Below are 12,040 nucleotides of genomic sequence, written 5' to 3'. Positions count from 1 at the left end.
CATAAAATTAAACACTGATAAATAGTTCTTATACAGGTTATAAAAATAACCTTTAAAAAATATGACTATGATTAAGTTATATACTATAATTATAGTATATATATATAAACTATAGCTATTATCCTTATTACATTTCTTATCCTTATTAAGAAATGTACTTGTCCCCCAAACTATTAATAATTATTTTTCAATATATATTTTACAGCAGATAGCTACTATTAGGGTAGTAATTGTTGGCTGTTTTAGGGCCAAAAGATTAAAAATTTTACATTAGATTCAGAAGTGTTGTCATGAAGCTCTGAACTGAAGCCTCCAGGAACATATGCCAAAATTGCAGTTGTTCCTTTAAAAGTTTTTCCGCCATTAAATCTTGGACTGGCCACTCAGGATTTGTCTTATTGCTTTAGTTATTTTAAGTTTAGATAGAAGACCTTGCCTGCCTGCTTGTGGTAGTTTTCTTGTTTTTTCCCTGTATGATTACTATAGTAGTTTATGTTTACTTCCTTGTGTCACTTTTCCAAAGATGATTTATTTGTCTGTGATTTCCAGGGGCTAGCATTATTTAGGACAGCTGCATTGGGCCTGTTCAAGGTTCTAGGGAAGCATTCTATTTAAATTCACTAAGAATTAAAAGGAAGGTTAACAGGAATACAAAAAGTGAGTAATTGTACATTTCTGCCTATACATGCATTTCCTATTTGCTGCTGAACTCACACTGTTTATGTTTCTTTGTGATTTAGTCATTCATTTGGTTGGCTGTGTCACTGCAAAATAGAAAAGTGAGATTTGGGGTTTTGAATTGTCTTACTGATGCTATAAGAAACAAAAGTTATACAGTCATGGTTCATCATTCCTCTAGCTGTTTCTAAAAGAGACACCAAGTCACATTCTTGGTGTTTGCACACGCTTACCTTGTCTGACGGCTAGTGTGGTGGTATAGACCAAGAAAAGAAGGATGTAATTGAGGAAACTCTGGAAGACAGGCGTATTCGCATGGAAATCTTCTGACAGGTACTTGCTGGTCAAGCCAATTCCACAAATAAGGAGGGACAACACCTGGCCCAGGGCCACCGAGATTAACATCTCCCTGAAAAATAAAGAGAAATACAGCAAAGATCAGCAAAAAAGGCCATTAAAAACAAAAGCAATTAAAACATATTGAGCACTTGTGCCATGCACTGAACTAAGCGCAATCAGTGTTATTTCTTTTAATCCATCACAGCAATCCCATGTGCAAGATGCAATTGTAGCTGAGGTTTTACAGACGAGGAAGCCAAAGCTTAGAAAGGCTAAGAAATTGGCCCATTCACACAGCGAAGAAATGGCAAAACAGATTTGTGCTCAAATCTCTGCAGTTGAACCCAGCCTTTAGTCACTGCATCTCAGCGTCTGTGGGGGAAATTAGTCTTCTCTTGATGCACCCCACCCCCATTGCATTAACGAAGAGTTCAGCCACACCGGGAGAGTTCATGAATGCTGACCAAAATTCCAGCCTTACCTTCAGGTTCTTCCTTCGTTTCAAAATATTTTTATTGAGATATCTTCATACACCATACAGTCCATCCAAAGTATACAACCAATGACTCACAATATTATCACATAGTAGTGTATTCATCACCATGATCATTTTTAGAATATGTGCATCACTCCAGAAAAAGAAATAAAAAGAAAAAAGAACATACCATACCCTTTACCCCTCCCTCTCATTAACCACTAGTATTGCAATCTACCAAATTTTTAATACCCCTTATCCCACCCCATTATTTATTTTTTTGTCCTTAGTTTTTTACTTCTTTGTCCATACCATGGATAAAGAAGCCTCAGTCACAAGGTGTTCACAATCACACAGTCACATTGTAAAAGCTATATAGTTAAACAATCGTCTCCAAGAATCAAGGCTACTGGAACGCAGGTCAACAATTTGAGGTACTTCATTCTAGCCACTCCAATATACTATAAACTAAAAAGGGATATTCTTCTGATGTATATGTGTCAATCTATATAAAATAGCCTTCTATATGCTAGGTGTTATATATGTAAAGTTGAATAAGATGCAGTCCTTGTTATAAGGAGGCTAGTAAACTAGGATTTGGGGGCTGAATTCCCAAATAACTTATTCTAAAATGTAGCCAGTTAAGACGAAATAACAACAAAAATTCATATTTAATAAGTTCTTACTATGTGCCAAACACTGGGCTTAGATTTACACATACTGTTTTATTCAATCCTCATAATAATTTTACAAGGCAGACATTATTATTATTACTCTTTCCAATTTATAGACAAGTGAAGTGGTGCTTAAAGAGGTTAAACAAGCAGTCCAAGGTCACAGAGCTAGCAAGCAGAAGAGTTTGGATGGAAACTCAGGTTAAATGATTCCAAATCCCAGTTTCTTAATTAGATTGCTATCCCACCATTATGCTTCTAAAAACAAAAATACTCTGCCCTCACAGACTACCAGACAGAGAGCATAGTCCTAGAGACCCAAGTGGCTGGTTTCCAGAAATATTCTGGGAACATGAAGACAAAAATAGTCTAGCGGCTAGACTGACTCTGATGAAAACTCTTCCACCAAGACATCTCTAATGCATGCCTTTCAATAAGAGGTCAACACAATCCTATTCTTGTCTCCAGCCAAACAGCACAGCAACTCTGCTATATTCAATTTCTGCTTTTAATTAGCAACCATGTCATTGAGGAGCTGCTGGTGTGATTTGATAGAGAATGCAAATTATGGGTTTATTGGTCATGCTAATGAACACATGTACAACAGGAATGAATAGAAGGAAACTTTATCAGTTTAGTTTGAGTCCTTTCCAGAGTGGAGGGAGCTAGATTTTGCAGCTATTGCAGACTCTTGTGAGCTAGTCACTAGAGTTACACAAGATAAATAAATAAATAAGTTATCTAAATAAACCTCAACAGCAAAACACTGCCCATGATATAATGTAACATTCCCTTCAACCACTCCAATCAAATGCTCTTTTAGTACAGGACAAATCAATTTGGGTATGTTCCCCTTACACATCTCTCTGTTTTAGGATTTCTTTAGTTCATTTACTGCTGTCCCATCCATCCAAATTATTTTTTCCTTTATGTAACCACTGCAGTAGATCTGTGGCCCTTTCATTTAACTTCTCATATTCTTGAGTACCATCTTCTCCAAAAAGCCACTCCTTGCTCCTCATGTTTGGGTTAAGTGTCTTCATATGTAAATCCCTAGGTCTACTTGTATCCACCACATAGTATATCTCATGAGTTCCTTCAAAGAAGGAAATGCATTTAATCCATTTCTATGTTCCTGGTGCCTAGAATGCATGAATGAATGAACAAATATCTATAGATGAAAAGAGTGAAATCTTAGTGTTCTAGTTTGCTAGTTGCCAGAATGAAACACACCAGAGACGGACTGGCTTTTAATAAAAGGGGATTTATTTCATTAGTTCTTCAGAGGAAAGGCAGCTAACTTTCAACTGAGGTTCTTTCTTATGTGGGAAGGCACAGGGTTACCTCTGCTGGCCTTTTCTCCAGGCATCTGGGTTCCAACAACTTTCCCAGGGGTGATTTCTTTCTGCATCTCCAAAGGCCTGGGCTGAGCTGCCAGTGCTGAAATGAGGTATGCTGAGCTGCTTGGGCTGTGCTTTGTTGCACTCTCTTATTTAAGCACAAGCCAAGTCAAACATCATTTATTGCAGCAGGCACGCGTCCTAGCCGACTGCAGATGCAATCAGCAACAAATGAGGTTCATGTACCAGTGGCTCATGTCCACAGCAACAGAACTAGGTGCCTTCACCTGGCCAAGTTGACAACTGAATCTAACTACCACACTTACAATATATGAAAGATGGCTGCTTGTTATAGTTTGAAAAAATACTAGCTCTAAGAGACAAAAACGACTTTGTTTTTATTGTATTCCAAGTGCCAGTCAGATTAGACAGTGAGATTAATAAACTATTTTCTGGTGCATTTCTGAACAAGCCTAGTAAGGTGCAATCTTGCAAAAATGATACTAAATATGGTGACAGGTGGAATTTTGCACAGGGAGTTATTGGTTATTCATATAGAATAGCATGGCAGATGCATTCTAACACACAATATGTAGTTTCTATAATTTTAGTAGCTGCAAGGAGAGTAGACTTTGATACAAAACATTTTCATTTTTCTTATGCTTTTAAAAGGACATCCTCTCCACTTTAAATTCAGAATGACTAGACAATGAAAAATGCATGAGTCTTAGGAAAAATAGTGCTACTGGAAGCCAAATACCTGTTATAACAGAGCTTGTATTCATAAAGTCTGACATAGCCATTAACACCAGCACTTTGTTCTGTTAAAGAAATGGACTTTAGAATTTTGTAAATAAACTAGTACTACAAATTAGATATTCAAATAATGAGATTTAAAGTAAAACCTAAATTGAATCTCATGCTTTAGTGATAAGAATACATTTTTTTGAAAGGTATGAAGAATGTCGATACAGTGTTGCATAATCATATTGCTTTGAAATTCTTTGGCATGAGAGTGAAACAATTATACTGTCATCCTGAATTTGAGCACATTAGCCTTTCTGTGGTGACATCTTCATTCTGATAACTAGTCTCAGGCAAGTCAAGTCAGAATCTATGCCAGTATATGAATTCTTTTATGGATAAATTCAGATATGGATACTGCCTTGACTAAAAACAATATGACCTAAGTATGCGAGAAACTTGTGTTCTAGTATGTTCTGTGACAGGACTCTTGTTTTCAGAAGTTAGGCCATTGGGTTCTTGATGCTTTTTGCTGAAAAGTTATATCACATCAATTAAAAGTCTGTGTAAAAAGCTATTTGGCAATAGGCAAGTCCACACCTGCAGAGGTTTAACATCAATTGTGGTCTCTTTGCCTCAGGTTCTATAGTCATGGGATTGAATCTGTACTCAGATTCTCTGGTATTTTAGTTTCCTAGGCTGCTCAAGCAAATACCATGAAATGACTTGGGTTAAACAATGGGAATTTATTCGCTCTGGTTTGAAGGTGGGAAAAAATCCAAATCAAGGCGTTATTGAGGCAAAGCGAAGCTTTCTCCCTGAAAACTTGGCATTCTGGGGCTGGCTGCTGGCTATCTTTGGCCCCAGGCTTGTGGCATTGGAAGGCACAGCAGCCTCCTGGCCTCTCTCTCCTCTTTTGGTTCCACTGAATTTCAGCTTCCTGCTTCTGTGGCTTTCTCTTTCTCAGTCTGAATTTCATTCTGCTTATAAAGGACTCCAGTAATAGAATTAAGACCCACCCTGACTGAGTTAGACCACTCCTTAATGGAAGTAACCTCACCAAAATGTCCTACTTACAAATCATATCCACAGGAATGGATTAAATTTAAGAAAATATTTATCTGGGGTACATACAGCTTCAAACCCACAAGTGGTATCAGTTGTTTTGTTTTTCATTAGATGTAGGAGACCAAGGAAGCCCTCCTAATCATAATGATTCATTGAATTATGAAGTACTAAGCAGAAGCACTTGGACCAATTATGGAGAGGATGAGCTACAAATGCACACGTATGCTGTATGTCTAGAGAAGTAGCATAGAACAGTGCCGCAAAGATTAATTTGAAGTCTCTGGCTCCTTGCGTTTATCTGCTGCTTCTTCCACTAATTCAGCTCCATGATCTTCGGCATCTTCCGATATGATAATTTGGGCTTGAGTTTCTTCATGTAAAATAAGGACATCATAATGGCAAGTGTTGTCAGACACCTCATAATAGTTTCACCTTCCTCTAGGGCCTCTGATCACTTAACTCTAGCTCTCGTCACCAGCACTGCATAGACCACAATCAATACTGTGTGGCACAACCCAGTGGCCCTGTGCCTCATGTCCCTGGGTGCACCTGGCGCCTTCTGACCTGGCCTCACATGGCTGATACTGACAGGTGAGACTTTGTGAGGACCTGCTTGGTGCCCAGAGATGAGCATCTGGGAAGCACAGGGGACATTACTGCACTTGATCAATGGGAAACTTAAGTAGGCAAATAAATTCTTCCTCCTTCCTTTCCCAGGCAGATTTTCCCAAGAAGCAGTCATTACTGTGGGTTCTCCAAAAATGATCCTGCTTCCCAGGGCTCTCAGTTGTGGGTTCTGCACCCTTGTGTTGTCTGTGCCTCTTTCCCCTCTTCGCTCCTGCTACCCAGGATTGCAGTCCTTAATAAAGTAGCTGCACATAAGTCTCTGCCTTCTTTCAGGGGAACTCAAGCTAAGACAATGAGCTTTTGTGTTTTCTTTCACTCCATAAATCTGATTTACTTTTAGAAAACACTGGTGTGTGCACATTTACTCTTAAAATTAGTATCTTCAATCTTAAAGTTCATTCTTTTGTGTATTTGATTGGACTCTTGGGTAGCTGAGTTTTCAGCTATGTTTACTCCTTTATTACGTGCTAACTGTGTGGGTTTGGGGATAAGCTACAGGGAAATAGATCAGACTGCAGCATTTGTGAAGGACTTCTGGGTGCAGGTTATGAGAATGAAATACTTAGCCACTGCTTCCAAGAAGCTTGGAGGGACATGGGAAATACATAAGATAAACCATCTAAAATATAAAAGAACATAAAAATAACAATGTGCTCATGTAAGCTGTGCTGGTTTGAAGTCATTGCATACCCCCAGAAAAGCCATGTTCTTTAATCCTGATTCAATGTTGTTGGGTGGGAGCTTTTGATTAGGTGATTTCAAAGGAGATGCATCTCCACCCATTCAAGGTGGGTCACTTACTGGAGTCCTTTAAGAGGGAACCATTTTGGAAAAAAGCTTCAGAGCTGGCACTTGGAGATGCAGAAAGAAAATACCCCCAAGGAAGCAGTTTGAAACCAGGAGCCAAAAGAACAGCAGACGCAAGCCATGTGCCTTTCCAGAATGGCCTTTCTTGAGTCAAGATATCTTGCCTTAGTTTAAACTTTTATATGGCCTTAGAACTGTAAACCTGTAATTTAATAAATTTTCTTTTAAAAAGCCAACCATTTTGCATTGGTATATTGCATTTCACACAGACTTAACAAACTGAAACATAAGTCTATAAAATTGCAATAAATTATTAGGGTGATTTCAGTATTTAAAACTGGGCAAAGCAAATCTGAAAAAATTTCACAGAGGACAAAGTTTTGGACCATATATATAGCTGGCATCGAGGAGTAGGCATGTCATTCCAGGAAAGTAAATGCCATGCTATCTCAGGAATAGAGACTGACACCAAATCGCTGGGCTCACCAGAATATAATCATAATAATAGAAGAGATGGGTAAAGAGAGGTATGTGGCAGAGGAAGTGCATACAGGATAGAGTTTTAATTTAATAGAGTAGGAGTCATTCTTCAGAATTTCTGAGCAGGGAAAATGAAGTAAGCTTTTGTCATTATGTCTCCAAATTTCTCTACTTACTGCATTAGAATCAAACCTCACTTTTATTACGGGGGAAGAAGTTTCCGTAAGAACTTCAGTAAGGCTGGAGAATCAGGTATCTCTTTGTGCAAGTGAGGCATCCTGAAACTGCATTAGTTTCATAATTATCCACCTCTGACAGATGATGCATGCTAAAATTTTTGTTCTTTCTTCCCCAAATTGCAAACTTGAAGGGTTCTAATGCTCATTTCTTCACATCTTCAGCATGGCTTTCTATGCATCTTTCAACGCTATTTGACAGAGGAATGAATTTTATCTTTTTCACTGTGCATATATAGCTATTTTTACAATAATAGAAAGAGGGCAGTTTATTCCATAGTATAATGATTTTGGTCCTTTATAAGTAACTTAAAATCCCAATTGAGACTAAACAGTGAACATTAAGTTTAATAAAAATAATTTTTAAGTAATGGGTTGCATGACTTTAAGCATAACCCTTCCCCATAAAAAACTGCAAAGTCTATCTTTATATTATGGTTGCTTAGTTTATGAATCACTTGCTAATATTCTGTTAAGCAATATCTCAAGGCACACTTTACACTTAAAGCAAAGTCCACCTTTAATAAAAGTGGAAGTAAATCCATGTTTAAAGCTGTTGTGTTGACAAATACAATTTTTAGTTTTTTTTTTAATATCTGATTAGTTTTCATTTGGTTTGCTACACTTTGAAATGTAACTGATGAACTTCAGATTAAGAGAAGTTTCAATTTACCAATTTTTTGGTGATTTACTTATGGTACTTGTTGCCAACTCTCAGCTTTTATGAAGGATCATTTTTAAGCCAGCTGTCTTCCTTGTGCAGTTTAGCAAAGTGATAAAGTCTCTAAATCTTTTAACCAGACCAGGGAAACTGGGTGAAGTCCCTTGAACTCTGTCCAATAACAGAATACCCCTCCTCTGGCAGACAATCTCATTTATCTTAAAAGATTTAGCCATTTAAAGAAGCTGATCACAAAAGGCCACACAGTATATGATTCCATTCATATGAAACGTCCAGAATAGGACATTCCATGGAGACAGAAAGTAGATTAGTGATGGTTTAGGGTTGCGTCCAGTGGGCAGAGCAGGGAAGATAAGGGAGTAAAGGCTATAGGGCACGTGATTTCATTTCAAAGTGATGAAAATGTTTCAAAATTGACTCTGATGATGGTTGTACATATCTGTGAATATACTAAAAACCACTGTATTGTGCATTTTAGATGGATGACTTGCATGGTATGTGGATTATATCTCAGTAAAGATGTTATTTTTAAGAAGAGAGAAAGAAGGAAAGGAGGGAGGAATAAAAGAAAAGAGAAAAAAGACTGGGTGGTGCAATGGTGGCTCAGTGGCAGAATTCTCGCTTGCCATGCGGGAGACCTGGGTTTGATTCCCGGAGCCTACCCATGCTAGAAAAAAAAAAAGAAGATAAAGAAAAGAAAAAAATATATAATACATGGCAGTTTAAAAAGGCAAAACAAAACAAAAACAGGGACCATCTGACCTACAAACTGATTGTACCAGTGTCAATTTGTGTGTCAATAATTAGGAAAGCTTAATTACTTTCTTAATTTTTTCATTTACAAAATAAAGATTTTTTTCTTTTCAGATATCAATAATAATAATTTCTCCCTGGATCCTGGGGGATCATCCTGTATGCTCCCATTTTGCAGAAAGTGACTTGGAAGATAAGTTTCTTTTCATCAACTTGGCACTTAACTGCTTTTGCTATCTTCCTCCAGAGACCTACCATAGTGTGAGATAAAAGGAAAACATGTTTTGAAACTAGAAGGATCTGGCTTTGTATCTTGACCCTGCCACTAATTAGCTGGGACTCATTTTTCTTATCTGTAAAATGGAGATAATAATACCTATCTCATGAGGTTGTCATGAGGATTAAATGTGATAGTTTATATAAACTGATGACTACAGTATCTGCTTCATGGTAGATGCTCAAAATAATAGCTATTACCATTCAGTACACTTGGAAGTAGCAATACTCTTACTGGGTAGTGAAGTCTATTTGTAAGATTGCATTATTATCCATTTAGGAGAAAATTAGGGAAAACATTACCAACATCATTTTAGATTTATTTCCTCAAATTCTGACTATTAATAAACTTATACCTGAATTTGGAAAGTTTCAAGGATGCCTGCTTTTCAGAAATTGAGGAAGGAATGCAAAAAAGAAATTCAGTCTTACATGACATGACTATTATGATCATGTCATAGATTTTTAAACAGGAACTTCTGACTCTAGTGCTCACATTTGCTAACATCTTCTTGGAGAGTATGAAAGAGGTGGCAACCTTTTTAGGCCAACTTTGTTGCAGTTTTTTTTCATTATGAATTTTTAAATGACTTTGATGTTCTCATTACAAAATGCTTTTAACTCTGCATTTTGAATTATATTAGTGAACCCTGAGGCCAAACGACAAACATCTAACTTTAAAATCTATTGAATAAATAAAAACCAGAAAGTATGTAAGTGGTCTGGTGATGCACTTTCTTTTAAAATAATGACCCAAGTCAAAGTCTATTATTTTATCATACATTTACCAAATTTTTATGCATGAAGTATAGTGTATTAGAAGTAGAGCAAATTGGAAAAATTAGATTCCACTAAGTGCTGAACTTCTTTACACACAATTAAAACCTGCTTGAAAAATGTATAATCAACTGAGATCATCAATTATGCCTTTATTTGGAAGAACATGCAGGGAATTCAGAGCAACTAAATGGGGAAGCCATGCCTCATTTTAGAAGACAAATATATCTGGCTTTTGCTTTCATGTAATAGAAAAATTCTCTGACTAGAGGCTAACTGATATTTTTCTTCATCATTCTTAGGATCAAAAGATGACTTCAATTGCCCTGTTACAAGGACCTGACTAAAAAGGAGTAATTTTATCTCAGGACCTCTGAAAGATTGCCTTGAAAAACACCTCAAAATTACACCAATATCCAATTCTTGCAGCATGGGCTGGACAAAAGTTATTCTAGAGGAATAGTTCTTCTATAAGAATGAAAAATTGGATATTTACTATAATTAAATATTATAATGACCGGGAAGAAAATTGATTATGTTGAGATTTCTATTGTAGGTCTTATTCTAATAAACAAATCTCTACTATTGTCACTTCTGCTCTATGTGAAAGGGGAAAAGGCAATAGAAGAAAGGAATGTCCTTAAGTGGGAAATTCCAAGAGATGTCCAGTTGCCTTTAAGATGGAGGAGAACAGAAGGGTGCCCAATGAGAAAGAATGCTCCTGAGGTAGGGGGACCTCTGAAGATTTTTAAAGACCTGTTGGGAAAGGCAGGTATGGTAGATTGAATCATATCCTCCACAAAACTTGTTCTTAATCTTAATCCCTGTGGGTATGAACCCATTGCAAATAGTATCTTTGATTATATTAAGGTGAGTCAGGGTGTGGACCCATTTGTGAATAGGATCATTGAAGGTCCTATTAAGGTATGGCCAACTGAATCAGGGTGGGTCTTAATCCATATTATGGAAGGTTTCATAAAGAGAAGAAACCGTAAACCAGAAGTTAGAGAAGGCCACAGGGAGAAATGAGAAGTCAGCAGAAACCTGAAGAGCAGACACAAGGAGAGAGAGAGATTGCCATGTGACAGAAGGCAGAGATGTCAGCCAAGGAACCCCAAGGATGGTGGTAAGCCAGAAGCAGAAAGTAAGTCTTCAGGTGAAAGCATGGCCTTATTTTGGACTTCTTCTGCCTCAAAGCTGTGAGTCAATAAATGCTTGATGTTTAAGTCAACCCATTATAAGGTATTTGTTTGGGGGCCTGACAAACTAAGACAGGATGTTTGGTGGAGAAAGAACAATAAAACCAAATTTGATAAAAAGGAACTTGGTTGATTGATAAGAGTTAAAATGTTTCAATATTTTTAAAGTTACAAAGACTAAGCATTGTGGTAAAAACATCAGGCAAAACAAACAAAACAAAACAAAAAAAACTAAAACAGGGTGGGCCACGGTGGCTCATGTAAATACAAAACAAAACAAAACAAAACAAAAAACCCAAAACATCATTAGGTTACAAACCAAGGATTCAATAGTACTTTTTAAGTATTTGCAAAATCCCCTTAGGGGAATGGTGAGAAAGGGGGGAAATTCAACTGCTCCAAGTGGAGAATTTGTGATATTCTCACAAGCCGTGGGGACAACCAAAGCAATAGGGCTAGTCTTGGGGTTTGTTCATATGAAACTTAACCCCACAAAGGATAGATCAAGCCTACTTAAAATTAGGCCTAAGAGTCACCCCCAAGAGAATCTCTCTTGTTGCTCAAATGTGGCTTCTCTCTCCAGCCAACACAACAAGCAAACTCACTGCCCTCCCCCTGGCTGCGTGGCTCATGACTCCCAGGGGTGTGGACCTTCCTGGCAATGTGGGACAGAAATTCTAGAATGAGCTGGGACTCAGCATCAAGGGATTGAGAAAACATTCTCGACCAAAAGGGGGAAGAGAGAAATGAGACAAAATAAAGTGTCAATGGCTGAGAGATTCCAAACAGAGCCGAGAGGTTATCCTGGAGGTTATTCTCACACATTACATAGATATCACCTTGTTAATCAAGATGTAATGGAGAGGCTGGAGGGAACTGCCTGAA

At 37.5% G+C, this 12,040-nt stretch overlaps 1 protein-coding gene across 3 annotated transcripts in view; it reads right to left on the bottom strand.

Moving 5' to 3' along the window:
• SLC35F1 (solute carrier family 35 member F1) overlaps positions 1-12,040 on the bottom strand; it is a 430,621-nt gene that overhangs the window by 184,676 nt on the left and 233,905 nt on the right. For all 3 annotated transcript variants that reach the window (XM_077162752.1, XM_077162753.1, XM_077162754.1), the window contains exon 2: positions 912-1,087. In XM_077162752.1, the coding sequence (XP_077018867.1) occupies positions 912-1,087 (176 nt within the window). The remainder of the gene's footprint in view (positions 1-911; positions 1,088-12,040) is intronic.

The sequence above is a fragment of the Tamandua tetradactyla genome, chromosome 5 (assembly GCF_023851605.1).
Source record: "Tamandua tetradactyla isolate mTamTet1 chromosome 5, mTamTet1.pri, whole genome shotgun sequence".
Lineage (NCBI taxonomy): Eukaryota > Metazoa > Chordata > Mammalia > Pilosa > Myrmecophagidae > Tamandua > Tamandua tetradactyla.
Note: the sequence above shows the minus strand (reverse complement) of the source record. Positions and strands in the feature narration are given on the sequence as shown.